This window comes from Telopea speciosissima, chromosome 6 (assembly GCF_018873765.1).
Source record: "Telopea speciosissima isolate NSW1024214 ecotype Mountain lineage chromosome 6, Tspe_v1, whole genome shotgun sequence".
Lineage (NCBI taxonomy): Eukaryota > Viridiplantae > Streptophyta > Magnoliopsida > Proteales > Proteaceae > Telopea > Telopea speciosissima.
In genome coordinates, this window is record NC_057921.1 from 24,879,980 (window position 1) to 24,905,177 (window position 25,198).

The 25,198-nt window shown below is 43.5% G+C and overlaps 1 protein-coding gene and 1 long non-coding RNA gene across 2 annotated transcripts; both read right to left on the reverse strand.

Annotated features, from left to right (window-relative positions):
- Positions 1–5,228: 5,228 nt before the first annotated feature.
- LOC122664980 lies at positions 5,229–14,379 on the reverse strand. Its single transcript, XR_006333408.1, has 3 exons — positions 14,305–14,379; positions 6,270–6,274; positions 5,229–5,239 (listed from the first exon to the last, which is right to left on the reverse strand). It is a non-coding gene; the product is annotated as an uncharacterized LOC122664980 (long non-coding RNA).
- Positions 14,380–23,446: 9,067 nt separating this feature from the next.
- LOC122664978 (lachrymatory-factor synthase-like) lies at positions 23,447–24,027 on the reverse strand. The gene has a single exon (XM_043861025.1). It carries the CDS (start codon positions 23,995–23,997, stop codon positions 23,449–23,451), a length of 549 nt encoding a protein of 182 aa, XP_043716960.1. The 5' UTR covers positions 23,998–24,027; the 3' UTR covers positions 23,447–23,448.
- Between the last annotated feature and the right edge of the window lie 1,171 nt (positions 24,028–25,198).

Below are 25,198 nucleotides of genomic sequence, written 5' to 3' on the forward strand. Positions count from 1 at the left end.
AAATTCAGAAATAGATTGTATGTGCCCAGTGACTAGAATGTGCAGGATCGAATTCTTGGAGAGGCACGCAATTCACCTTACTCAATCCACCTTGGGAGCACAAAAATGTACAAGGAGTTGAAGAAGTACTATTGGTGGATTGGAATGAAGCAGACTGTAGCACTATACGTGTTAGAATGCCTCATCTGTCAGCAAATAAAGGTAGAAAGACACAGACCGTATGGGTTATTGCAGCCACTCCCTATTCCCGAATGGAAATGGGAAAGAATTACCATAGATTTTGTGACCAATCTATGCAACACCAGAAAAGGGATGAATGCAATCTGGGTGATAGTTGACGGGCTGACGAAAGTAGCTCACTTTATCCCCATCAAGATAAACTACTTGATGGAAAAGCTCGCCCAACTATACATTGAAAATGTAATCCGCCTACATGGCATGCCCGTCAGCATTGTGTCTGACAAGGACCCCTGATTCACTTCAAGATTCTGGGAAAGTCTATAACAGGCACTGGGATCCCAACTAAATCTCAACACGGCTTTCCATCCTCAGATGGATGGACAGTCTGAAAGAACCATTCAGACTCTAGAGGACATGCTCAAAGCCTGTATATTAGAAATGAAAGACAGTTGGGACGCCCACATAACCCTAGTGGAATTCACTTACAATACCAGCTACCACTCCACCATTGGCATGGCACCATACGAAGCTTTATATGGTCGAAAGTGCCGCACACCGTTGTATTAGGACAAAGTCGGAGAACGGAAATATCTTGGGCTTAAAATGATACAGGCAACCTGTGAGAAAGTGGATGTGATCAGAGAAAAGATTAAAGCGGCCCAATCCAGACAGAAGAGTTATGCCAACAATCGGAGGAAGAATATTGAATTTAGAGTCAGAGAGAAGGTATTTCTCCGAATTTCTCCAATGAAGGGGTTACTACGCTTCAACAAGAAGGGTAAACTGAGCTTAAGGTATATCAATGCATATGAAGTCCTGAACAAAGAGGGACCCGTGCATATCGACTAGCCCTACTGCCATCCTTGCAAGGCATCCATGATGTCTTCCATGTGTCAATGCTAAGGAAGTACATCAACAATCTGGCACATGTGCTGTTACACCCGCACCCGAGAGCCCATTTGTTTACTTATCCTCGTGGTGTGTAGACTGTGCTGCCTTGTTTGCCTGTGAGCATTTCACCATGATGGTCAAAGGGTAAGTTACTAAACCTATTTTATTGCTTGTTTACTTCCTCTCGAAGTCCTTGAGGTGTGGGCCCAAGCCCGGACCTTTTTGATACTTTATCTGCCCTTTCTATTGCATATGATGTAGGGTCCTATGTGCATCCGACCCTACATCCGATGCTATTGTCGTGGCTATTTTGAGTGAGACCTTATGTGGGGCCCACATGCCCTTTATCGAGGATGTTGTTGGTGCCTTGTCATGGTTGACTACTACCCTAGCCTCCCTTTTATTTTGGTGACCTCTTAAGTGGACCCTTGGGCCCAAGTCATGCTTAAAATAGGTTAATATACTTTAGACATTAAAAGACCTTAGCCAAACAAGGCCCAAGATTTATTCTAAAATGAAGCCCATTGGGCCCAAGTTGTGTCAAAATGGTGTTTAATTGAGTTTAGGTGGGTAATGAGTTTAGATGGGTAATATGTTTGTGGTTCATTAAGAGACTCTACCCAAACAACCCCTAAGTAGACATTTAAGCTACCCTACCCAAACAAACCCTAGATTTATAACTAAGAGGCCCTAGCCAAACAAGCCTTAGTAAGGCACATCTATAGATATGATAGCTAGGGCTATTCTTTAGTCTTTCTCTTTTGCTTTCTAACCTAATCGTGAAAGGAGAGGAGAGCTTTGAGGAGAGGAGGAGAAGGAGGAGAAGAAGGAGAAGAAGGTGGAATCGGCTGCTTAAGCTTGGATCTACAAGGAGAACCGCTTGTGTACCTCAAATCAGGTAGGCTAAGAACACTCTTGCCTCTCTCCCTTCTCTTTTCTCTTTTCGGTTGAGCTTGGAAGGCCCTCCATGTCCTTCTTTTTTAGCTTAGATGGCTCACCTAATTTCAGTCTTGAGTTTGGGTTTCCTCTTGGAACTAAATGGTTTATCCTAAGCTATATTTTTGGGACTCCATTAATGTATTATAGTCCTATAAAGACCTCTATTTGACCTCTTGCTGAATCTATTTGATTCTAAAGCTTCAACCACCAAAGGAAACCCCAAATCTGAATTTTTGAGCTTTTGATCCTTTAAATACCTCAATCATTTGATGATGGGTACTTCTAAGACCTTAATAGACCATAGGACACCCCCGCCCTTGTCCCTTGAACTTAAAGAACCAAATGGGACAACCCTAGGCTTTTAAGGACCTTGAAATCGTACCTGAGTTCCATCAAATGCAAGGTCGAAGGCAAGCACTACTGAGTCCGACGCTGCCACAGATGTGGCCTGAGCCTGCAGGAAAGGTCGGATGCAGGGTCGGAGGCAAGCCTATTGAGTCCGATGCTGCCTCCGATGTGGCCTGAGCCTGCAGGAAGGGTCGGATTCAGGGTCAGAGGCAAGCCTGTTGAGTCCGACGCTGCCTCCGATGTGGCCTGAGCCTGCAGGAAGGGTCGGACTCAGGGTCGGAGGCAGATACTATTGAGTCTGACGTTGCCTCCGATGCTGTTTTCAAGGCCTATAACTTATGTAAATTGTGGAGCTTCTCTATGAGGCCTCCCCTACACTCTCTCACACTCTTATTCACTTCCATAGGCGCCAACATATGTGCAATGGAGTGATTTTGAGCAGGAATCGTTGCGCTTATACAAATTCTATTTGAAGTAATTGGTGAGTGGGTTTGGGTGACTGTCTGAGCTTATTTACTATTGCTTATTCATGCATTTATGAATTATATTGTGACATTATCATTCAAGCATGATTGCATATTTGCATTTATTCTTATTCGATGATGATGATGATGATGATTAGGATGATATGGCTTTGTGTTGGGTTACGGTGCCGGGAAGTACTGGCACAACCCCCAGATTACGTGGATTTATATATTGCATCTCATTATTGCCTATATGCGCCGTGTTGTGCTGGTATCTGGGTGTTAGATGGAATGGGACGTCGACACACCCGGATGTACTTCTCAACATGATAGGATTCATGTAGTATATCTGTGGTTAGGCTCAGTTCCCTATGCTACGACCCTTACCAATAGGGGTTTAGGTGTTGGGTAGCCAGAGCACCTGCTGCCTATGGAGAGTTAGAGAGGCCAAGCCAGGGGTAGTAATGGTTATCGGGGTCTGCCTCTGGGTGGTGATGGCTATGACCGGTGCGGGTCCTATAGTAATAATTGAGGTTGCATTGTGGTGAGAATGGAAGGATCCACAATGTCTTCTCGAGTTATTGCAATAGCATATACCCATTGACTTAGCATTGTGTGTTAGGTGGTAAATGAATTAATAATGGCATGCATCATGGACTATTTGTGATTGTGTGATTGTGCATCCTCTTTTCTCTCTCACTAGCTCGGTGGAGCTAACCCTCGTGTACACATTCTTTTTAGATTTTTGATACAGATGATTACTGTGGAGCCAGAGACCGTGACTGAGGATCATGGCGATGGTTGCCCATGATGATTGTGCCTAGGGGCTGTACTGTTACTTGGGATCGTTCCCGTTTTGTTATTTTTGAGAGCCTTGTGATTTGTATAAACTTTTATGTTTTACCTTTTTGGTAGCTACTTGATGGTCATAGGAATTTTGTAACTATGTTATTTATTATCATTAGCCAATGAACATCTTATAATTATTTCATTTATGCTTTCGCAAACTCTGACCTATCTTGGAATGTAATATTTCTTTGTCTTTCACACTCTGATATTATTATATTTTAATATTGGTTTATGACTGTGAGTTGGCCACTGCATCGAGATCCTGGCGGTGAGGTGGGATGACGCGTGTCACCCCAATCATACCCTGATATTGTACTTTATCCCTTGTCGGGATAAGGGTGTGACATGTGCTCTCAGCTGAACCTGAACAACTGGATGCAAATATGACCTACGAGGAGTAGCCGATGAAGATACTAGACAAAAAGGAGCATAATCTCCATAACCGCACGATCACATTCGTTAAGGTTCGGTGGAGGAACTGCCCAAGGGAGGAAGCATCGTGGGAGCGCGAAGAGGAGATGCGACAAAAGTACCCTCAACTCTTCGAACTACAAGGTAAGCCAATTTCAAGGACAAATTTTTGTAAGGTGGGGAGGAATCTCAAACCTACCCCAGACTAACTAGGATTTTGGGAATGAAGGACAGGAACTTGTGACCAGTCACCCAAACACACTGTGGAGCATCACCCCAGTGGTTGATATCAGTGGAGAACCTCCGAGGATGTCATCCTAAATGTCTGTTAGAAGGTGGGTTGTAGACCCATGCAACTGCACTACTCACAGCCTGATGTACAGCTCCAGCTCCAGGTACTCTCTCTCCTACCCAAATATGTGGGGCCTATACCTATTTAGATGTGTGTTTGACCTTGAAAGGGGTGTTGGTCCAATGCCCAAGTGATAGGCTTAACACCTGTGTAAGCCCAAGGCCAAAATAGTAAGATTGCATTCTCTGGGCGATGCACTGGGCGATTGGCCCAAAGGCCCAGTGAAACGCCTAGAATGCCTGGAATTAACTTTTTGGACTCCAGGCACCTGGGAACCATCCATACAGACCATGAACACCCTCTAGGAGTAGATGGGAATTTTAGAAACCATCACCCACCTCTGGAACTATGTGGACCCCACCAGTGCAGCCAGAATGGCCCAGAATGCACTAAAAAATGCATTCTTGGGAAGTGGGACCTAAGCCAAACAAGCCTTAGTTATCCTAAAACTATAAATAGGGAGGGACCAGCTCCCATTTCATTTCCTACTACTGCTACTGAAATAGAAAGAGAGAAAGAGAAGGAGAAGGAAGAAGAAGAGAAGGAAAGAGAAGGAAAGAGGAGGAAGGGAGACCAGAGCTGCCTCTGACATTGATCTCAGCCTACATACAAGATCGAGGTAAAGATCTCTGTCTCTGTACACTACTATTCACCATGATAGACCACAGTTCTCTGGTCTGATTGGTGTGTGTCTGACCATTAAAGCTCAGAACACCACTGGGATGGCTAGGGAAGCCTGAGATCTTGCATGCATGAGCATTTCATGCAAGATCTGATCATCAAATGGACTATTGTGCTGCTGTTTCTACAGCTGAGGCTGAAGTTAGTCTCTATATTGGGTTACACTGTAGACTTGTACCCAGACCATGCTGTCTGGGCATAGATCTCTGCATGCGATGAGATTCTTGCACACTTTAGCATAAGACCAGTCTTATTTCATGATAATATATGTAAATCAAGCCATGCATGCAGCCGAAGCTGGATCCAAAGCCTGAGCTCAGTCTAGACAACCATTCTCTGTGTTGTTAGAGCTCACCGCAACTTCCAAATGGGAGAACCAATCTTGAATCCATTTGGACCAATGGATTTTGTCTTATTTTTGGTCCATGATCATCCCATTTGCATCCCTGATCAAAACTATGGCTGGCCTTGCTGTAAAATCCCAGAATTTGAGTTAAAACTCATGTTAAACAAACTTTGGGCGATGCACTAGGCGATTGGCCCAAACGCGCAAAGGTGGCGTGTGGGCTTCGATGCAAATTCTGCCTTTTGGACTCTCACCAATGGACTTACAGTAGTATGATGAGGAGGTAAATGACCAAAATACCCCTCTCCACTAGTCCTTGCTGTGATCCATACCCTGGATGCTCAAGTGGGCCCCATAGGGCCAGGTAGCCATGCCCAGAGCTGGTTTCAGCTAGGCTGTGAACCTTTGCATTGGTTTGTGAGGATTGATAGGGCTATGCATAGGCAGGCTATGTTGTGAGAATACCAAGACAAGTGAATCCTTCATCTCTGGATGATGTACCAGGAGATAGACCTGAAAGCCTAGTGCAAGAGCCAGAAAATTCTAGGCAATACCTGTATAAATACAAAGTCAGTACAATTAAGCCTAGACCAACTCTAGGACACTAATGTAATCTTAAACTTTATTTGACACACTTTTATGATCCGATAAACTAGGTTTTGATCCCGAGCTCGAGGTGCAAAGTTAGATACCAACCAGGACCGAGCCGACAGTTGAGCCAGTAGGACTAGAGCAAGCTGAGTGAAATTACACCGTGTGTGTAAATGTAACATGGCTATCGAGTCATGAGAAATTATAATGATGATACTTACTCTGTTTACTTATTTCAATTATTATATGTTCTGCTAAGTAAGGAATGCTTGATTGAAAAATACTGAGAATGAACAATGAATGCTTGTATGTGAATTGCTAGACTAGATGTTGTAGCTAGCTTGAAAATGAGGCATGTGGTAGCCCATAGAATGGGATGCGGTTGACACCACCCGACTCATACTATGTCATATAGATGCATTGAGCTAGAGTATCATCACCTGTGCTACGCACCCTTACCAATAAGGGTTAAGGTGTTGGAAGCCTATGAGAGTGACCATATGAATAAGAAAAGAAAAGAAAAGAAAAAAAAAAAGAAAAAGAAAGAAAGAGAAAAGAGATGGAATTGTTATACACCAAAAGGGTGGTTATAAGGCTATATGCCAATAAAAGAAATATGCTATGTTGAAATGTGGATGGATGCCTCACAGGTTAATCCCAGAGGGCTGGTCGGGCTGACCTTGGTGACTGATACAGGAGCTGATTGGTCCTCTCCGACAACTCAATGGGTGTATTGCTGGAAGGGGTTAAAAGTCCGCACCAGGGATAAATGTATTGGGAATTGTAGTAGCAGTTACCCGCCTTAGTTTTGATGTTAGGTTGCTAATAAATAAAATGAACTGCACATCATGTAGGACTCATATGGTTGTGATTGCATGTGCATGCTGTGTTATATTTCATTCACGGGCTCGGTGGAGCTCATACTCTGTTGTATATGCTTTTGTTAGATGATCCTGCAGGTGGATGTCTCTATGGCTGGGAGGCTCATCTTACGGAGATGGGCTTTGGTTACTATGACAATATTGGTGTGGACCCAGACGGGGCTCATACCACTGGTGCGAGTCTTTTCGGTGATAGTTGAGGAGGACCCGTGATGGGTGTGCAACTGACTCTATTTTTTACTGTGGGATTCTTTTTTGTCATACTAGGGATCCCTCTTTTGTACAGCTTTGTTTTGGGGCTCGGGTTGCCTTGCCCTGTTTATATTCTTTTGTAAAGTTAGGTCGGATAAGGTTGGGACTACTGATTTTCAGAGAGAGAGAGAACTAAACAATGTTGGTTGTATATATTTGCTTTCCTTTTGTTTTTTTTCCAAGCTTAGTAAAAATATTAGACTTCTGCAGCACTCTATGTTTGCATCTTGCATTATTGTGGATGTGTGTGTCTGTGAATGGATTACCAGCTTCTAGATCCTTAGGGTTTGGCAGATTGCAACGGAGCAATTCGGGTCACCTACCTAATCCACCCAGGGGGTGGTTTGGGTTGTGGCACTTATCCTTTATCAACCAATCAGATTAAGAGAATTTCAAATTTTGAAGCAATCTCACCCATTCACTTCGTAGCATTTTTAGGAAAACGATGGCTCATCGGTGAGCTATACACATAGCTAAAAAGATGAACCTTATATTCCCGGACTCCTCGCGACGTGGGCTTCCCATCTGGACAGTTGTATTTACTTTCTGCTGCTCTAAAAATTTCGCAAAAAATACAACATATAACACTTCTAGGGAGCAAGTTTTTCAAAAAATCAGAATTATTTCTAAGTGTAGAAGAACCCACCACCTGTTCGACATAAAGCCCAAGAGGGCTGGCTGCTATGCCCATGGTGCTAGGTTGGTGTTGGGCTACTAGGTTGGTGCCTGTGCAGCCATGCTGTCAAGGCTGTGATGACCATATGGCTATGTCGACATAGTCAAATGCCAAGATGGACATGCCACCTTACTGCCCTAACACATGACACCCCCAGGTGTTGTCCACATTCTCTCTCCTTCTCTCACCTCTTTCTTTCTCCTCTTTCTCTTTCTTCAATAAAATTCAGCAAGAATAAGTTGAAATAGGCTGTAACCTTCTATTCAATGGTCCTCTGGAAGTCTAGACCACAACTAAAACACTGTGTAGACCCAATTTGACTAGAATATGACCTTGTACATCAACATAACCACAAGTTGGGCATGTAAAGCTCAAAATACACACTATTAAGCACTTTATTGTTGAAATAGGCTGAAGTAGACCAAAATGAGGTCAAGTAGAGATGTCTGAGCATATCCATGATGTTCTACTATACACCCTAACTTTCCAGGTCAAATTGAATTTTTCATTAATTGGAGTGGCGACGCTGCCAACGGTCGACACCTATGACCTTGGACTGTGGTATTCAAGGGGAAAGCTTGATTAATGAATGGAATTTTGCCTTGATGGCTAATGACACCACCCAAGGGTGAACTTTTAACTGTAGATGCTATGTGTGCATGTTACCTTGAAGTCCTTAAGGAGCGGGCCAAAGCCCGGACCTTTTTAGGTTGTTAATTGCCCTGTTCCTACAGGAATCACCTACTGGTCAAATTCTGCTATTCTGGCAGATTGACCCTTGTTTAATTAAAATAGTATAACTTCTTCATCCGAACATCATTTGCTTTGATTTCAATTTTGTTAGAAACTAGATTCATATATCTTCATTTTATTAGAAGGAACCATTGTTCAATTATGCCTCTAGGTGATCTTTAATTTGACTTCAAGTTGTTGTCATGGATTGAATTCTTCTATTCTGGCAGATTGACCTTGGCCTGTTTAGTTAAAATTAAATAACTCCACCTTATGAACCTCGATTGCCTTGATTCTTGATTTTTTAGAAACTAGACTCATAGGACTTCATTTTTTTAGAAGAGACCATTTTCCAATTCTACATCCAAGTGAGCTTAAATTCCACTTCAAACCCATATTGTCCTGCTGTTGCTGTCTCTAGTCAATCCACACTGGTCATTCCGGATCAACCAGTTCGATCAACCAGTGCTGCTGTCTTGTGTGAATTCCATTCCAGGTGTGTGGGGCCCAATGTATCACACCTCGAATCATCTCCCCACACCTTAATTGACCCGTGGAAATATTACCCCGGCAATGCGACCATGTGGGGTCCCACTTATAGGGTCTTGTGCTTAGGAATAAGGCTATAGAATGTATTTTTCATAAGACTTCCACAAGCCAAATAGACCCTAAGTTCCCTCTATATAAACCCAACCCTTAATTTTGAAACTCATTTCTGCAGCCAAAAGAAATTGTTGAGAGAAGGAAGAGGGAAAGAAGAGAAAGGAGGAAGGAAGAAGAGGACAAGAAGAAGAAGAGAAGGCCTTGGAGCACTTGGACCTTGAAGATCCAAGGTAAGCCCGGCACCTCACAAAATTCTCTTCCCTTGTACCTCTCTTTAGGTTCTGATTTGTACCATTTCAAGTTCAGACCATGGGATCACCAATCCCTTGACCTCTATGCCCATTTTCCCATGTTATTTTTGCTTTGGATCATGATTCCTAAGCATGCAAGCCCAAACCCCTCTTTGATTTCTTCTCCTAAACTTCCAGAACCTGAATTTACTTTGAATCTCAGGTTTCAAACATAATTTAGGTGTACATCCTAGTCACACTGCCTAGTCATAAGGAGAGGGGTGTAACAAGCCCTGTATCCTTATAGAACCTACAATACTTCTTATGGTTCCTTTCTTTTGGTTTAGAGACCATTGGTCTATTGGATTTGTATGTCCGTCAAACCCGGTTCGTTCCAGTTCAACCCAATTTACTTTGTATTGAACCTTTTATACATTTTGGTTTAATATTGACACATGCAATATGAACATTTTGAGCAAAACATGTCCGTAAGTTTCCAATTAAAATGGTAGCCATGACTAGGGTTTGGGTTGGACACCCATATCATATGGTCTTCGCATTGGGTATGCCAAGACATGGTGATGTCAGGGTACGAATGCAAGTACACATATCGGTGTGTATTGGAGAAGAATCTACCTGTGTCGATTCCTTATGTATCACTGCCAGATGTAGGTTTGGGATAGATATGTGTCACGGTGACCCAGTACCTGAGAGGGCCTTGTCACTGCAAAATGTAAACGCATTCTTTGGTTCATCAATGACTAAAGTTCAAGACAACCGAAGCCGATGTTTTGGGAATGAGTGAACATTTGTGAGTGAAAGAGTTACTCAACATGATCTCCACTACCTGATTGGGGAATATCACTAATAGTTTGTTTGTGGATGGTCAGATGAGAATCAGAGTCCTGTGCCGTTTTAGAAATGGTTTGCAAAACATATTTTCACATAAAATGATAAGTTATATTTATGTTTTGATTAAAGTATTTAATTGTGTTTTACGGATTCTGATCACATACACAGACATACTAATATGGACATGTACTATGGATGGGGTTTGGCAGTATTGAGATATATGCCCTAGATTCCATAACAATGATGTTGATTAGTGGAGGGTTGGAGCGTAATAAGTTGTTATTATGAGGGGTATTTCTTGGATTTTCTAATTAATAATTGATCTATTTAATTTTAAATGGGTATGTTGCAATTAATTAAAGGCTCATTAAAAATTAAATCTATTAATTATTTTATTTCCCTTTTAGATACTATTTCTTCACCATTTAAAAGCCCACTAGTTTCAAGTCAAATTTGAGGAGAGAGAGTGTCAGACTCTCACTATGAATTGGCATGGGGCTCTTTATAGCCCCAGCTTTATAAACCTAAGGGGGAGGTTCGGCCAAGCATGCTTGGCCAAATTTTTCAATCCTCCCCTCCACACAATTTCTCTCTCCTCTCTTCTCTCTTACTCTTGTCCTTTTTGAGTGGAGAGCTATTTAGGGTTTTGGAAAACCCTGGTTTTTTTAAAAATTGGATCTTTTTGGTTTTTGGAGAAGCTGGTTATTTGACTTGGGAATCTTTGGCTACATCTAGAATTTTCAAGAAAGGGTTTCTTGAAGTGCTTGTTGGGAGAAGAACCATTATCTTGAGGAGAAGCAACACTTGAGGCTCTCCAGGTTAGCAAATCATAATGTTATATTTATGCATTAAGTTTTTCTTTTATTTGATATTCATGGGATGTGAAAGAATACCCGAATTGACTTCTTTCTACTGCGCATTCGGGTATGGGATGGTTTCCTCTTTCCATAGGATGGAAAAGAGATGTTCTTTTCTCTTTTTAACTAACCCTAATTTTTATGGGACAAGAAAGAGAAGGGTTCGATAAAAAAAATTATACCAAACCCAAAATTGCTTTTGATTGGTTTCCCATGGGCAACCATGGAGATGATCCCATGATTACCTAACATTGTCTTGGCCAGCGGAGGAGACCCAGTTCGTGGATCTCCATCCAAATATTTGTTCTGGTAGTGTTTAGCGGGTGTAGTTTGGGCTTATAGACCACTCTTGTCACCGCTCAGATTTCTGTTTCTTTTCTTTATCTTTTTGGTCATCTTTTTTGTTCAACGACCTCTTCTTTTCTTGGCCTCTGGGCTTGGCTGCCTTCCGAGCCTTTAATACGTCCCTCATGTTTGCAAACTGGTGGCACTGTTCCAGCAGTTCAACCATGTTTCTGGTGGGCTCTAGGGCCAAGGATATGATGAGCTCCACATCAGTGATGCCGGTATACATTATAGGCCATCGTGTCATCCAGGTCCTTGATGTCCGGCAACTCTTGAGTAGACGGGTTACATAATCCCGGATTGACTCGTCTGCCCTCTGTCTCACTGTCAGGAGGTTGGCTACAACTTTCTTTTTCTTAATGTTAATTTGGAATCGCATGACAAAAGCTCTTCCTAGCTTGGAAAAACTCTTAATGGAGCCCGATTTTAGTCTCGAGAACCAGAGAGTGGCTGCTCCCTTCAACGATCCTGGGAATGCCCTACACGAAATGACATCCGAGCCCCCATAGATTGTCATCACCGAATTGAAATAATTTATGTTGTCGTTGGAGTTAGTATTCCCATCGTACAGCTCGAAGTTGGATGGCTTGAATCCTTGGGGCAACGGAGCATTCATTATTTCTGCCAAGAATGGGTGTTGGATGGGCATAGAATGCCCTTCGGAAAATGATTGCTTGTCAAGGTTCTTGAGCCTCTCTTCGAGCTCTCGTAGCTTCTAATCTATATCTCCTTTTGCGGGTCGATCGGGCACTACTTCCCTCTCGATGAATCGTCGAACACGATCCCCATTTAGTCTGGGAGGTAACCACCATTCGGTGGATCATCGAACCTAATCCTTGTTTTCTCCTTGATCACCTATTCGGGCGTGGGCCTTGTTGTGAATGGCCTGTGCCTCCATTCGTACGTCACGTTTGGCTGATTTCCGCTGGTAAGCTTTCGCTGTGTTGGTCCAATGATAGAGACCTTTCTGCTTCGCAATGGATCTGCGTCAGGCCGTGGCTCCTGTATGACCTGCTTCGCGCTTGTGTAGGCAGGTCTTGTTCTCTCTACAAAGATAGCAGTTGATTCGTGGCACCAAGATTAAGACGATCCAACACAGCTTCCCGTCCTTCATTCCATCGGTGTAGGCTACTATGGTGGCACCTGATGATGTTGAGCTGGTAGGGGTGCTTGCTGATGTTGCGGGAGCACTTGTTGGTGTGCCGCAACCCTTGGTGGGTTGGCTTGCCATATGAAGTCCCTAAGTAGCGCATTCGTCTGCAATACCTGAAGTTGCAAATTGGGAATTTGCGCGTTCGTTGCCAGTACGTTAGGGCCAAAGGGCAAAGGAAAAGTTTTAGGGATGGGCAAAGGGGGAGGTAGCTACTCTAGAGGCAGCTGTTCTTCGTTCGAGTGATCGGTTGCAACTAGGCTGACAGCCTTTAGTTTCAGGATTGGCCATTGGCTCAATCCTGGGGCGGATTCTGCAAGCAAGGCCACCATCAAGTGGATCTCGTGCCACGGGGAGGAGGTCATTCTTCTACATGTCGAGAAGTCTCAAGAGAGGACAGGTTTGGGGTGAAGTCTCCAGAGGAGGATTTGATCTTGCCATTGATAGAGAAATCGAGTGGGTTAGAACAGACTGATCGTTCTCATAGACGGTGCCAATTTGTTGCATCAAGAAACCGTCAGGTGGATCCTCTAGGAGTGTAACCAGCACAGAGGAACATATAAGCAAGGGAGAGTCGGACGTCTCCATTGGGGGAATCTCTGATGCCTAAGTTAGGTATCTTTTGTGGCAGACAAAAACTAGAATTCAAGATGATCGTTGTGATGAATAGCCCCATATCTTGAGTCTTCTATTCATGGTAGGAGATCTCATGAGGGGAATGTGTTTCCCTAGTTAATAGGATTCCACTAGCATTAGGAGTCTCCATATTACCGCTCAACAGGGGATATGGTTTCCTTGTGGGATTGAAGTGCTAACTAACTGTGACATATTAGGGCTTAGATGGGTAATCTCCCACGTGGGGACGGTATCCTTTTAAAACTGAATCTCCTGACCAGGTTGGTTGGGTATTGTGCAAACTTGACCCGATGGGCTTATCCATCAGGCTGTGCATGATAATCACATGTTGCACCACCATTGAATGGCCATATTTAGGTATATCACCCACTTACCCCCACTTTTTGGTTTTTTTTAGGTAAAAAGATGTGGTTATGCTTTTTGGGTCATGCGCAAGTTATTGTTCTTAGAAAATAGTTTCCTTCCGACGACTAAAGGACCGATGTAAAGTCTATGATGCTGCACGAGGTAGGACTGCACTGAAAATGGTATCATTCATATGGGAGGACATTCAAAGCAGAGAAAAAAATAATGGACTTGGTTTTCATGCACGGTCATGTATAACAAGAATCTTTTACACTGGTCTTTAGTAACCGTCAGATTTAAGGGTTTTAATCTAAACCGTCCAAAGATAAAGTATGGTAGATACTCCTTCTATACAGTTACATTTTCAAATACATGTAAAAGACTGCCTTTTTATTTATCAATAATGATTAAAAAAAAATGAATAAAATTCCAGGATTCTCATTCTCTGCAACTAAACCTTTTCTCTTCTCTTCCGTAGAAGACTCTCTCCTCCGTTTGAGACGATTTTGCAAGACAAACTGACCTCAGAAAAACTAAACCCATCTTTAAAGTATGCTAAGCAAAACCCATCCCATATTATAAAGATGATTCTGTGTTACATATACTACTCAGAAGAATACATTTTGGAGAGAAACCCAAGCTTGGAGAAACAATGCTGCTGTTGTTGTTGTTGTTGGTGGTGGTGGTGGGGACGGTGATGCCATTGTTGTTGTTCGTCATGAGTTGAAGAGTACTTATTGGGACTGAAATAGAGAGATTGGGGTTTGAGAAACACTTCCTTGGCGGACCTCCATTTCTTTCCATCCATTCTTCTGCACCTCCCTGGTTCTGGTTCCATGCAGTTTCTATAGTCGAAGCAAAAACTACTGCAACCTCAAACTGTAAAAAGATTATGAAAAATAGAAATCAAGCAAAACCCAAATAGAAAATCACATCTATAACCCTTTTAAACAGAAACCCATCACTTAATTTCTCAAATAAATTTGCTAACAAATACGAAAAAAAAATCCCAAAAAAGGAAAAAAGATGAAGGAGGAGGGAGACCCAGCTCTAGATGAAAGATTAAAGAGCGAGTGGAGAATGATATCTTACTTGTACAGTGAGAAAGCCCTAAGCAATGGATCGAAATAGCTTTTGTCCAGCGGTAAGATGAGAGAAAAAAGGATGAAAAGATTATGGTCGATTGAGAGTTGAGATTGAGGTTCTTTACCAAAAAAAAAAAGAGTTGAGATTGAGGTGAAGACACCGGTGTTTTGCAGAAGAGAGAAAAAGTATAGTTTATTTTTTTGGCAGGAGAAAAGGGAGTTGCAGAGAACGAAAAAAATGGAAGTTGTTTCATTTTTTTTTTTTTTTTTGGGAAAAAGGAGATTTTATTATATTAGGAAGAAGTGAATAAAGGATTACATTCTAGGGAACCTTCGCCCAAGGGCATCATCTCGGACTAACCTAGAGAGTGCCTCTGGGAGGCTATCCACACTGAAGTGGAGCTCCTGCGTGGAGCTAAGGAGTCCAACTAACCAGTCAGCAGATTGATTCACCTCACGCACATGGTGCGCAAAGCAGCAGCTTTGGAAGCTATCACGCAGCACGTGGATCCCATCAACAAGGTCACGGCAGTACCAAGGTATCCTCCACCCGCCCACTATCATCTGAATCGCACAAAGGGAATTTGAGCGAACTTGGATCTGGAAAAGCTTAAGTTGCTTGGCTTTGATCATCCCCTGCTTAATTGCCATCAACTCAAGCCACATAACGTTTGCAACGTCCATGCCGTCGGCCAAAGCAGAAAGGACATGCCCCGACTCACTACGTCCGATCGCACCATAGCCTCCACAGTTCCCTTTAACCGAACCGTCGCAGTTAACTGCCACCCAAGAGGATGGTGGACTGGGCCATGCATGGTATGTAGGGCTGACCAGCCTGAACCCAATCCTGATGCCCCACCTACTGAAAAATTCCCTATGCCTGCTTGAATCTGGGACAAAACGGTTTGGATCAAAGAACCTTGTTCTAGTGTCATGCATAACCTGCCGAAGGATCCCAACTGCACTCCTTTCCTTGCCCTGAATAACCCTGTTATTCCGGTCACCCCACAACCTATACACCATCGAAGTAAAACTGAAGCACCTCACCGAGTTGAGAATGGAGTCCCCAGTGTAATGAGACGTTAGCCATGCAAGGACATCCTCCCAGGACTGGGTAGAGGGACAGGAAAACCTTTTGAGCTTTAGCACCTCTTTCCAAACGAACCATGAGACAGGGCATTGAAAGAAGATGTGACTCACAGACTCTGCATCATTTCTACACAAAAGGCAGCAGCTATGCACTCGAGCGCCCCAAGAGAGGAGCCTGTTATGCGTGGGGAGTCTATCATGAACCGCCAACCAAGTGATAAAGGAAAACCGGGGCTGCAAAGATGGACACCACACGAGCCTGTACCAGTTCACCAGCTCCTTGCGAGTTTGCACCATCTCCCACGCCGACTTTAAAGAGAACCTCCCATCCATCGTACTCTTCCAAATACCAGTGTCCTTCAATAATCGGCATTGAAGCTTGGTGGCACAAATCTCCTCTAAACGCTGCGCAATCAGAGGGTCAGCAGTATGGACAGGCCACCCTTCACCCTCGTCCCAAAGACTAGCCACACACTCAAAAGGGAAACGCCCTAGTGCTTCACAGATTAAGGATCCTGGCTGCGTAATGGGCCCACCCGAGAGCCCCGAATCATACCAAAGCATGGTATCAGCCCCATTTTTTAAATGATAAGTAATACCTGCAACAGCCACCGGTCAGAGGTTGAGAATGCTCCTAAACGAGCTTGAACAGGCCCGAGGGGTCGGAACCGACCAAATAGAGTGACGTCTCAGCCACCTATGCGGCACAAAATGAACCCAACAAGTGTCCTTCTCTGAAGCAACGTTCCAAAGCTGCCTCATAAGGGCAGCTCTATTCTAGTCAACAAGCCGTCGAATGGCAAGACCCCCTTCTTCTCTGGGAAGACAAACCATGTCCCAGGCAATTTTGTATGAGCCTTTGTTAGCGTTTCCAAACCATAGAAATCTCGCCATGGCACGTTCCAACTCCTGGATAACCTTCTGGGGAATAGTCGACGTGACCCAGGGACTTGGTGCCCAGGGGAACACCAAGGTAGGTGATTGATGGTGACCCAGGGACTTTGCCTGATTGATGGTGAGGCCTGAGAGTGAAGAAAACTCATTAAAGACATCTCGCAGGGTAGTTGCCCTTAACCTGTTAGCCTTGTCGAAGATAAACAAATCGTTCGCAAAACAAACCGTAGTGATCCTGGGCTTTTCGCAACCTTGGTGGTAAGCAAAGTCACCAATCCTTGCCACCTCAGAGAGGGAGTCCGAAAAAACCTGTAGGACAATGTTGAAGAGGGACGGTGATAAGGGGCACCCATGTCGAAGGCCCCGATTTGCAGAGAACCGAGGCGACTGAGCACCATTAAGAGAAACCACATAACCAGGGTTGATAACACACTGGGTAATCCAGTTGATGAACATTGGCGGGAACTGCAGCTTAAGTAATAGGGTAAATTGGAAGCTCCATTGGACCAAATCGTAAGCTTTCCGAAGGTCCACCTTGGCCGCAAATCTAGGCATACCCTTGTGGAGGTGGTAGCCATGCAAGAGCTCCTGGCAAAGAAGGAAGTTATCCGTGATTTGTCTCCCCTCCACAAATGCCGATTGGTTCGAGCCCACCAATTTGGGAAGAACCTCTTTCAGCCGGTTAGCCAATTACTTTGCAATAAAATGGTAAATGAAACTACTTACTGCAATAGGTTTGAAGTCAGTGAAGGAGTTCTGCATTGTCCCCTTGGGGACCAAAGTCAGCCGTGAAAGCTTAACCTGGTCAGGCAAAGATGGATTCCGAAAGAAATCTAAGATGGCCGAGCAGACGTCAGGACCCGTCACTTCCCAAGTGTGTTTGAAAAAGTGAGCCCCATATCCATCAGTGCTAGGCGCACTATCCACATCTGCAGCAATAATCACCCCCTTCACTTCCTCAACTGTGAATGGCCGAACAAGAAGCTCCCCCTCTGTCCCATCAAGCGATCGATTAATTGGAAGATTAAAAGGGGTGCAAACAACTTGGGGGGTGCCCATGTATGCCTTTTCAAAATGGTGTGCCGCTTCAAGACGGATGACATCCTCATTAGTGAGCAATTGTCCGGACGAGTCAAAGATTGAGGAGATTCTGTTGTGGGCTCGCCGACTCACAAGAGACCTGTGAAAAAATTTGGTGTTTCCATCCCCATTTTTCAGCCATCTAACCCAAGCCTGTTGGCGCAACTCAGATTCTTGAGCATTCATCAAGGACTGAAGCCGACCTGATGCCTCACACTCCTGCTGCGTAACACCATCATCCACGATGCGTCCATCAAGAAGGGATTGAAGGCGATCAACTTCAAAGGAGAGATCACAAATCTAGCCATCCAAGTTATGAAAAATAGTACGACTCCACACCTTCAACGGTTCTTAAGTGCATGAAGTTTGGATTACAAAACGTGCATAGGAGTACCCACCACAGGTTCTGACCACACCTCCTTCACCAGCGGCATGAAATCTGGGTGATCAGTCTAGAAGTTAAAGAACGAGAATTGCCTACCACGTCGAGTCATTGGTAAGGAAAGAGAGACAACAATCGGGCTATGGTCCGAGACCCCTTGATTCTGAAAATGAGAAAAGGAGGATTGGAATGTTGCCAACCACTCAAAATTACCCAAGGCACGATCAATCTTGGTGGCTATACGATTCTCACCAACTCCTGGATTATTCCATGTGAATTGGCACCCAGAGGACTTGAGATCCTCTAACTCACAATCCCGGATGTAGGAAGAAAAAGGAAGGGTCATCCTTGTCGTCACCGGTCTACCTCCCACCTTGTCCCGAGCATCCCGAATAGCGTTGAAATAACTCACGACAGCCCATGGCTGCATCTGAGGGCTATTGATCTGCCGAAGGGGGGCCCAGAGAACTTCTCTATCAGGTTCAAAATTCGCACCATAAACAAATGACACATCAAAGTTACAGCCAGTGCCCTTGATAGTAACCCTGACATGCAGCAGCTGGTCAGTCGTGTGGAGAACTTGCACATCAGCCAGCTCCTTGTTCCACAAGACCCAAATACGACCTGCATCACTATGGGAATAGTTGTGTATCATACTCCACTTACTTTGGAACATGTGGTTGCAGATAGAGAAGTTATCTGCCTTAACTCTGGTCTCCAAAATCCCAAAAATCACCAAACCATTCAAGTTGGCCCAGTCAGACATGGCCCTCCTTTTGCCAGATTCATTGATGCCCCTGGCATTCCATGCCCCGATCTTAATCATTGAGAAGGGGGGGAGGTGGGGTTGTGTACGGGGATACCCCTACCCGGGCTACGGTCATGCACACGCACAGAGTCATCAACATCAGCCCCTGCCGCCACGGCTCCCTCCTCCAGAGTAGAACTGGCCAATGCCAAAAACCTATTTCCATTCAAACCACTAGCGGTGGCAGGCGCCACCTTATCTCTGACCGGAGCTGGTCGCACAATTGTCGGGGTGGACTCCATAGCTGAAGGAGGCAGTCGTGTCACGATCCCTGTCATGGAGTCCACGTTGTGGCCAACAGTTGGCAAAAAGGACGAAGAAGTATACTCCCTCGGATAGAGCCCAAGCGGTTATTGGGCACGATCTCATTCCCATGATGGCCGCCAATATTGTTACTAGTACGTAGCTCTTTCCCATTATGAGGGCTCAAGTGGTTGCTGCTCACGATCTCTTTCCCACATCGTGCATGGGAAACTCCAGGAGACTACACAGGGCCACCACATGGCTTACTATTGGCTGAAACCGTCCCCACCACGGCCCCACTACTCGAGGGAGATGCCAACTGCTTCGGATCAGGCGGGGAGACAGTTACTACCGTAGTCGGTTCTCCCACTGACCTCTCCAAATCCACCGACAAAGGCCTTTTCCCCCGTACGCGACGGTGGCCAGCCGGCTTCCAAGCATGGTCAATTTGCATTGCGTCCTGCTGTGCGACGGGCGCTCCTGTGGGTTGCTCTGGACTGGTCCGAGGGCAGCTACGGTCCCCATGTCCAAACACCTTGCATGTATTGCAAATCGGGGGAGCCCAGTCATAGTCCACACGTTGGTTCACCACCGATCCATCGTCCAGCATGATTGGAATTGAGTCCGACAACCCATCTGCCGCATTGATCATGACACAAAATCTGGCAAATGAAAGCCCCATCTTCAGCGAGGTTCTGTGATCAGCACATAAAGGGGTGCCCAAGACACTAGCAATCTTTCCCAAGGTATTGGCACCCCAAAAATGAAGATTGAGGCCATACAGCCTCACCCACAGTGGGAGCTGTGTCTCTTCCCTCTTAGAAAGGGAAACCTCCGGTGACCAAGGGCGCAAAATCAACAGCCTAGCACCAAAGGACCAGGGTCCCTCATCAAGTATTTGACGGCTGAGGTCAGCTCCTTGAAAGTAAAAAATGAAAATACCACTTTCTAACCCGAACACCTCAACCTCACCAACATGTGCCCATTTCTCTTTGGTCTATCACTTCATGGTGGAGAAGGATGGACGAGGGCCAAAAACATATCCCACCAGCGCCACCTCCCACCTATCCTTCTCCTCTGCCAAATCCTCTTGACTACACCTCGCCACTTTCTTCCCATCAATGACAGAGGGAGCAATAAAGGGAATCGCATCACTACCATCCCGATCACGACCCCTATTGAACAAGCTTGCCCACGAACGAGTATCAACAACTCCCCCAACACCCTCTGTAGTAGGACTAGAAGGAATGCCAGGATCTGGGACCACCGGTGGCCATAATGGCCAGGCACATAGAAAGAGATTCACTGTGAAGGGAGCACTTTTCACTCACTCTCTCTCACTTTTCACTCACTCCAACTCAGCTTTCTTAAATGGTCCTTGAGATCGTTGTTTCATTTTTTTTTAAATCATTATTGATAAATACAAAAGGCAGTCTTTTACACGTATTTGAAAATATAACTGTATAAAAGGAATATATACCCTACTTTATCCTTAAACGGTTCAGATTAGAACCCTTGATCTGACGGTTATTAAAATCTAATGTAAAAAATTCCTCTTACACACGATCGTGTATGAAACTTTTCCCCAAAAATAATATTAAGAAGAAAGATTCCATATGTGATACTCTGACTTTCATGGGAAAGTGTTTCTCGTCTAGGAGAGGTTCCCCTCTAAATGGGTGTAAAGAATCTCTCATGCTACACCAGTAGTGGCGCAAAGAACGCTTATCCACATGGGCTCATTATACGGTAAAGATAAAGAGAAAATAATGAAAGGAGCGGTTTCCTATAGAAGAATCTGCACATTAAAACTAACCATGGGTTGGAAAATGCTATCATCCATATGGGCCTACATGCAACCCACATGGTTAGAATATAAAAAAGACATATCTGTATGGATTCCAATAAGGGGCGGTGCAGTCATTTCAGGCTTGTGTGTGACCACAATGGGGGGGGGGGGGGCGGTGAAAATACAATGACATTGCGGGTATCTCTCTCTCCCCCTTTATTCTCTAATAAAATCCAAGGTAAAAGGTACCCTGAAACAAAAGTGCATCAACAACAATAAGATGATGTTGATGAGTCCGTCAACTTGTGCAAAGCATATGGAATCTGATTTTCAAACGCTGATGATTCCCAAGTTCTGAGCGAGAGTGTAGGTAAAATCATGCTGCTCCCTCTTCATCTGGCAAGTTGAGAGAGAGAGCGACGATGGGTTTCCCTTAAGATGGAACCATCAACCATGAATAAGTTGAAACCATGGACCACAATCGCTGGGGCTCTAAATTTTTTATTTTCTTTTTTGGTCTTAAATTCAGTTGAAAAGACAAGTGCATGGTTTAAGTTCATATAGTATCGGATCGGTATAGGTCACCTTGGAAATCGGTACAATATCGATATGGATCGGTCTGAATCGATCATGATTGGACAGTTTTGCCCTTAGTTTCTCTTAAAAATCAGGTTATTTGACAAGCTTACCCCTGATCTGGCATGGCACTGTTTCAAAGATATATACCGATCAACTAGACATCGGGATTAGCCTATGTCCATACGGATCTTTATCCCCTCTAGTTCCTAGCTGCCTGGTCCAGTTCTCCAGTGCCCCTAACAAGGGGTGCCATGACCAACCTACCCCTACCCGAACACTCTGCCTGGTGGGGTCCACCACTACCCCCCTCATAAGAGGGACTGGGGAACTGGCCCGGGCAGGGAACTGGAGGAGATTATTTTTCGTGTCAATACTAAAATGGATCGTTCAATTCAACCCTTCAGTGTCCGACACCTCAAACCATCACTAGTGCCCCACCACCACACAATGCCTTAATTTCCCCAAAAGTACTGATGAGAGAAAGAACCCAAAGATAAGATCCTGTATTGATTCTGGATAGGGATGTAAATGGAAATCCGAAAAACTGAATCCGATTTGCATCCGTATTCGTTTAGAGATATCCGGGAAAAAAATACGAATACTCCGATAAAAATCCGTCCAAAAAAAACCCCGAATACTTACTAATAAAAAATTAAGTAAATATTGATCTTGAGGGTTTTTGAAGATTCAAAAGATTCTAGAATATGAGGAAAAGAGAAACATGATCTAAGATATATGGATTGAGAGTGAATTGTATCCGCTAGGGGGAGGAAGGTCCGGGTTACACAAGCTAGAAATGTAAACTGATGGTCGAAAATCCAAATTTGGTCCGTATCTGAATCCATCCGAATCCATTTAGAGGTATCCGTATTCGACCGAGGAATATCCAGATCCGATCAAATCCGATCCATATTCGAGCTGAATCTGATCCGTTTATATCCCTAATTCTGGATGGTTTTCATAGAGTTACCATCTGTGGATTTGTTATTCTAGAAAATAAACTATTTGGTTTCATGATTCTGTTACGTGAATCTTCTTGAAAAACTGTTTGGTTATCTTGAGTCTGTCAGTTGGATTCATCCTGAATCTATCTGAAAAATTGTTTGGTTACCCCGAGTTGTCAATTGATAAAATATTAGTTTTTTTAATAAATATTAGTTTTTCTTATATAAATATTAGTTTTTTATTTAACTAAATATTAGTTTTTTATTTTATTGATTGTTAGTGTTTTATTTAAAAAATATAAACATAATATTAAACTAAAAAACTATTTTAATTTAATAAAATATAAGATTTTATTTTGTTAACTATTAGTGTTTTACTTAATTAAATACTAGTGTTTTATTTTAATTAAATATTAGTGTTTTATTATTTAATAAAATATTAATTATTAAAAATATTGCTTCGAGGTTGGACCATGATATTTAAATATATTATTGAATCAGGTGGTCAATTTGTAAGTTCACTTCTTAAATTGAACTCAGGAAAGAAGCAACTTTAGTACAAAAAGTGGAATCATGTGGTTCTCTTAATTTTGAGAAATTACACCACCAACCAGTTTTAATAATTAAAAATTACAATCCTAAAAAATTACCATTTATGAATTTACGCAACCAAACACACCCTACAGTCTCTACTTCATGACCACCACAAATTTTCACTGCAATTAACAGTCTTTGGCAGTCTTAAGGCATCTGAGCCCCCAAACTTTAATTTTATAAAAGATATAAAAAAAATTATACCACCACCAGGCACTCATATGTGATCAACAGTACGTAGCAGCATCCATCCTTAAATGAACCCACCGACACTATGACCGTGAATTGCTACTTTATTTACTGCAAATTGTATCAACAACACATAAAATCAAGTTTCAGTTAAACTTAGCTCAGAGAGATGTTGGATTAGGGCAGAGAGCTTCTTCCATTCTCTGGGCCATGCCTTGAAGGATGGATTCCAAATACGAGAGAAACCCCTCGAAAGTCAAGCCTTCAACAGGATCTGACACGAATGACCACTCGATCTGACAACCTTCATTGGCCGGCTTCGATAGTTGAAGAACCTTAATGGTGGCCATGTAAGACTTCATCCCAATATTGTTTTCAGCGACCTCGTAGCGCAGCCAACGTTCTACAGGATCGATGGCCACGAGTCTCTCCTTGGCCCACACCGTCGAGTCCATCATTTTCTCTTCCGATTCCGGCCACGCAGGGACAGAAGTTGTTGCTGTTGATTTGACGCAGTAGCGGATGCAGCCGGGCTGCCCAGAGACACCCTCCAACGCCTTACAAGTGTCGATGCCAGGGAACCACTTGTGGATGTTGAAGAAGTCCTCTAACAGAGGCCACACTTGGTCTGCGGTTGCACCTTTTAGCTCTGCGGAAAGCTTGCCTTCCCACTTCAACTGTTCTGACTGCGATGATTCCTCTGTTGCCATCGCTATATGTGATTGTGATCTACACACAGAGAGAGACTCCAAATAACCTCTAATACTCAAGCATCGATTTGGGTTGAATTTCTGTCTTTATATAGGGGAAGGGCAGTATTGTATTTAGACATACGACTATACGAGCCACGCCGACCAGACAAACCATTCTTTTTCCCAAAATAAATTTAGTAGTAAGTACCTGCTCTGATTAATTAAAACTTGACAGATTCTATGTGGGGACCCTACACGTGCCCCGGGCCATGAAGAGTGCCTGTGAAACCATCTAGGGGATCGGATTTCTGTCTTAAACAAGGGGTGGGGCGGTATTTTGTCTTCCACTGTGTTTGAGGTAGTAGTACACCCTTACACAAAACTTTTCTCCTAAAACATTTTAAAGTAAAATACAAATAAAATAACATGATGGGTCACGTTTCTAGAATAAAACCAAGAGAAGCATACAGTCAAAACATCATATCAGCCAAAGTTGGTTGTCGTTTACTTATTATTTTTCAAGTCTTTCTCATTTAGTATTGAGAATATTATACTCTTTCTCTTCTTCTTGCGATTTGGGATTTTCCAGCTGTGAAAATCGTAGTGGTGGTTATTCAAGAGATTTTTACATATGATATCAAATCCATCCAGGAATGGCAACTTTCTTATTGGCTGAGTTCCCTCTTTAGTTATTTCCATATTCATTGTAATCTTTTATCATTTTCTTACCTTGTAAACACAAACACATGTATACTTTAATTATTTTCTTCATTGGAGAGAATCGATTAATGCAAGAACCCTAATTTCTCAGTTCTAACATGGTAATCGGAGCATATTCAGCTCCATCGAGCCTCCTCTAGACCTGGGTGATTATTATTATTATTTTTTTCTCCATGGCTGACGATTCAGCCTCTTCTTTGGCTTCCCCTGCTCTCGCTTCTCCCCCACCTGGAGGCCCTGCTCCTATATCTTCTCTTCCTAATGCCCACCATTATATTTCCTTGAAGTTAACTTCTAAGAATTATCTATTCTGGCTGACTCAGATTGAGCCATTCCTTGATGGTCAAGGTCTCTTTGGTCATCTCGATGGCTCCACACCGTGCCCTGCTGCTCCGAATGAAGATTCTCTTTAGCGTGCACAAGACTATCTTATTTGCAGCTTCCTTATTGCTTCCCTCTCTGAGGAAGTTTTTCCATTGATTATTGGAAAAAGGATTAG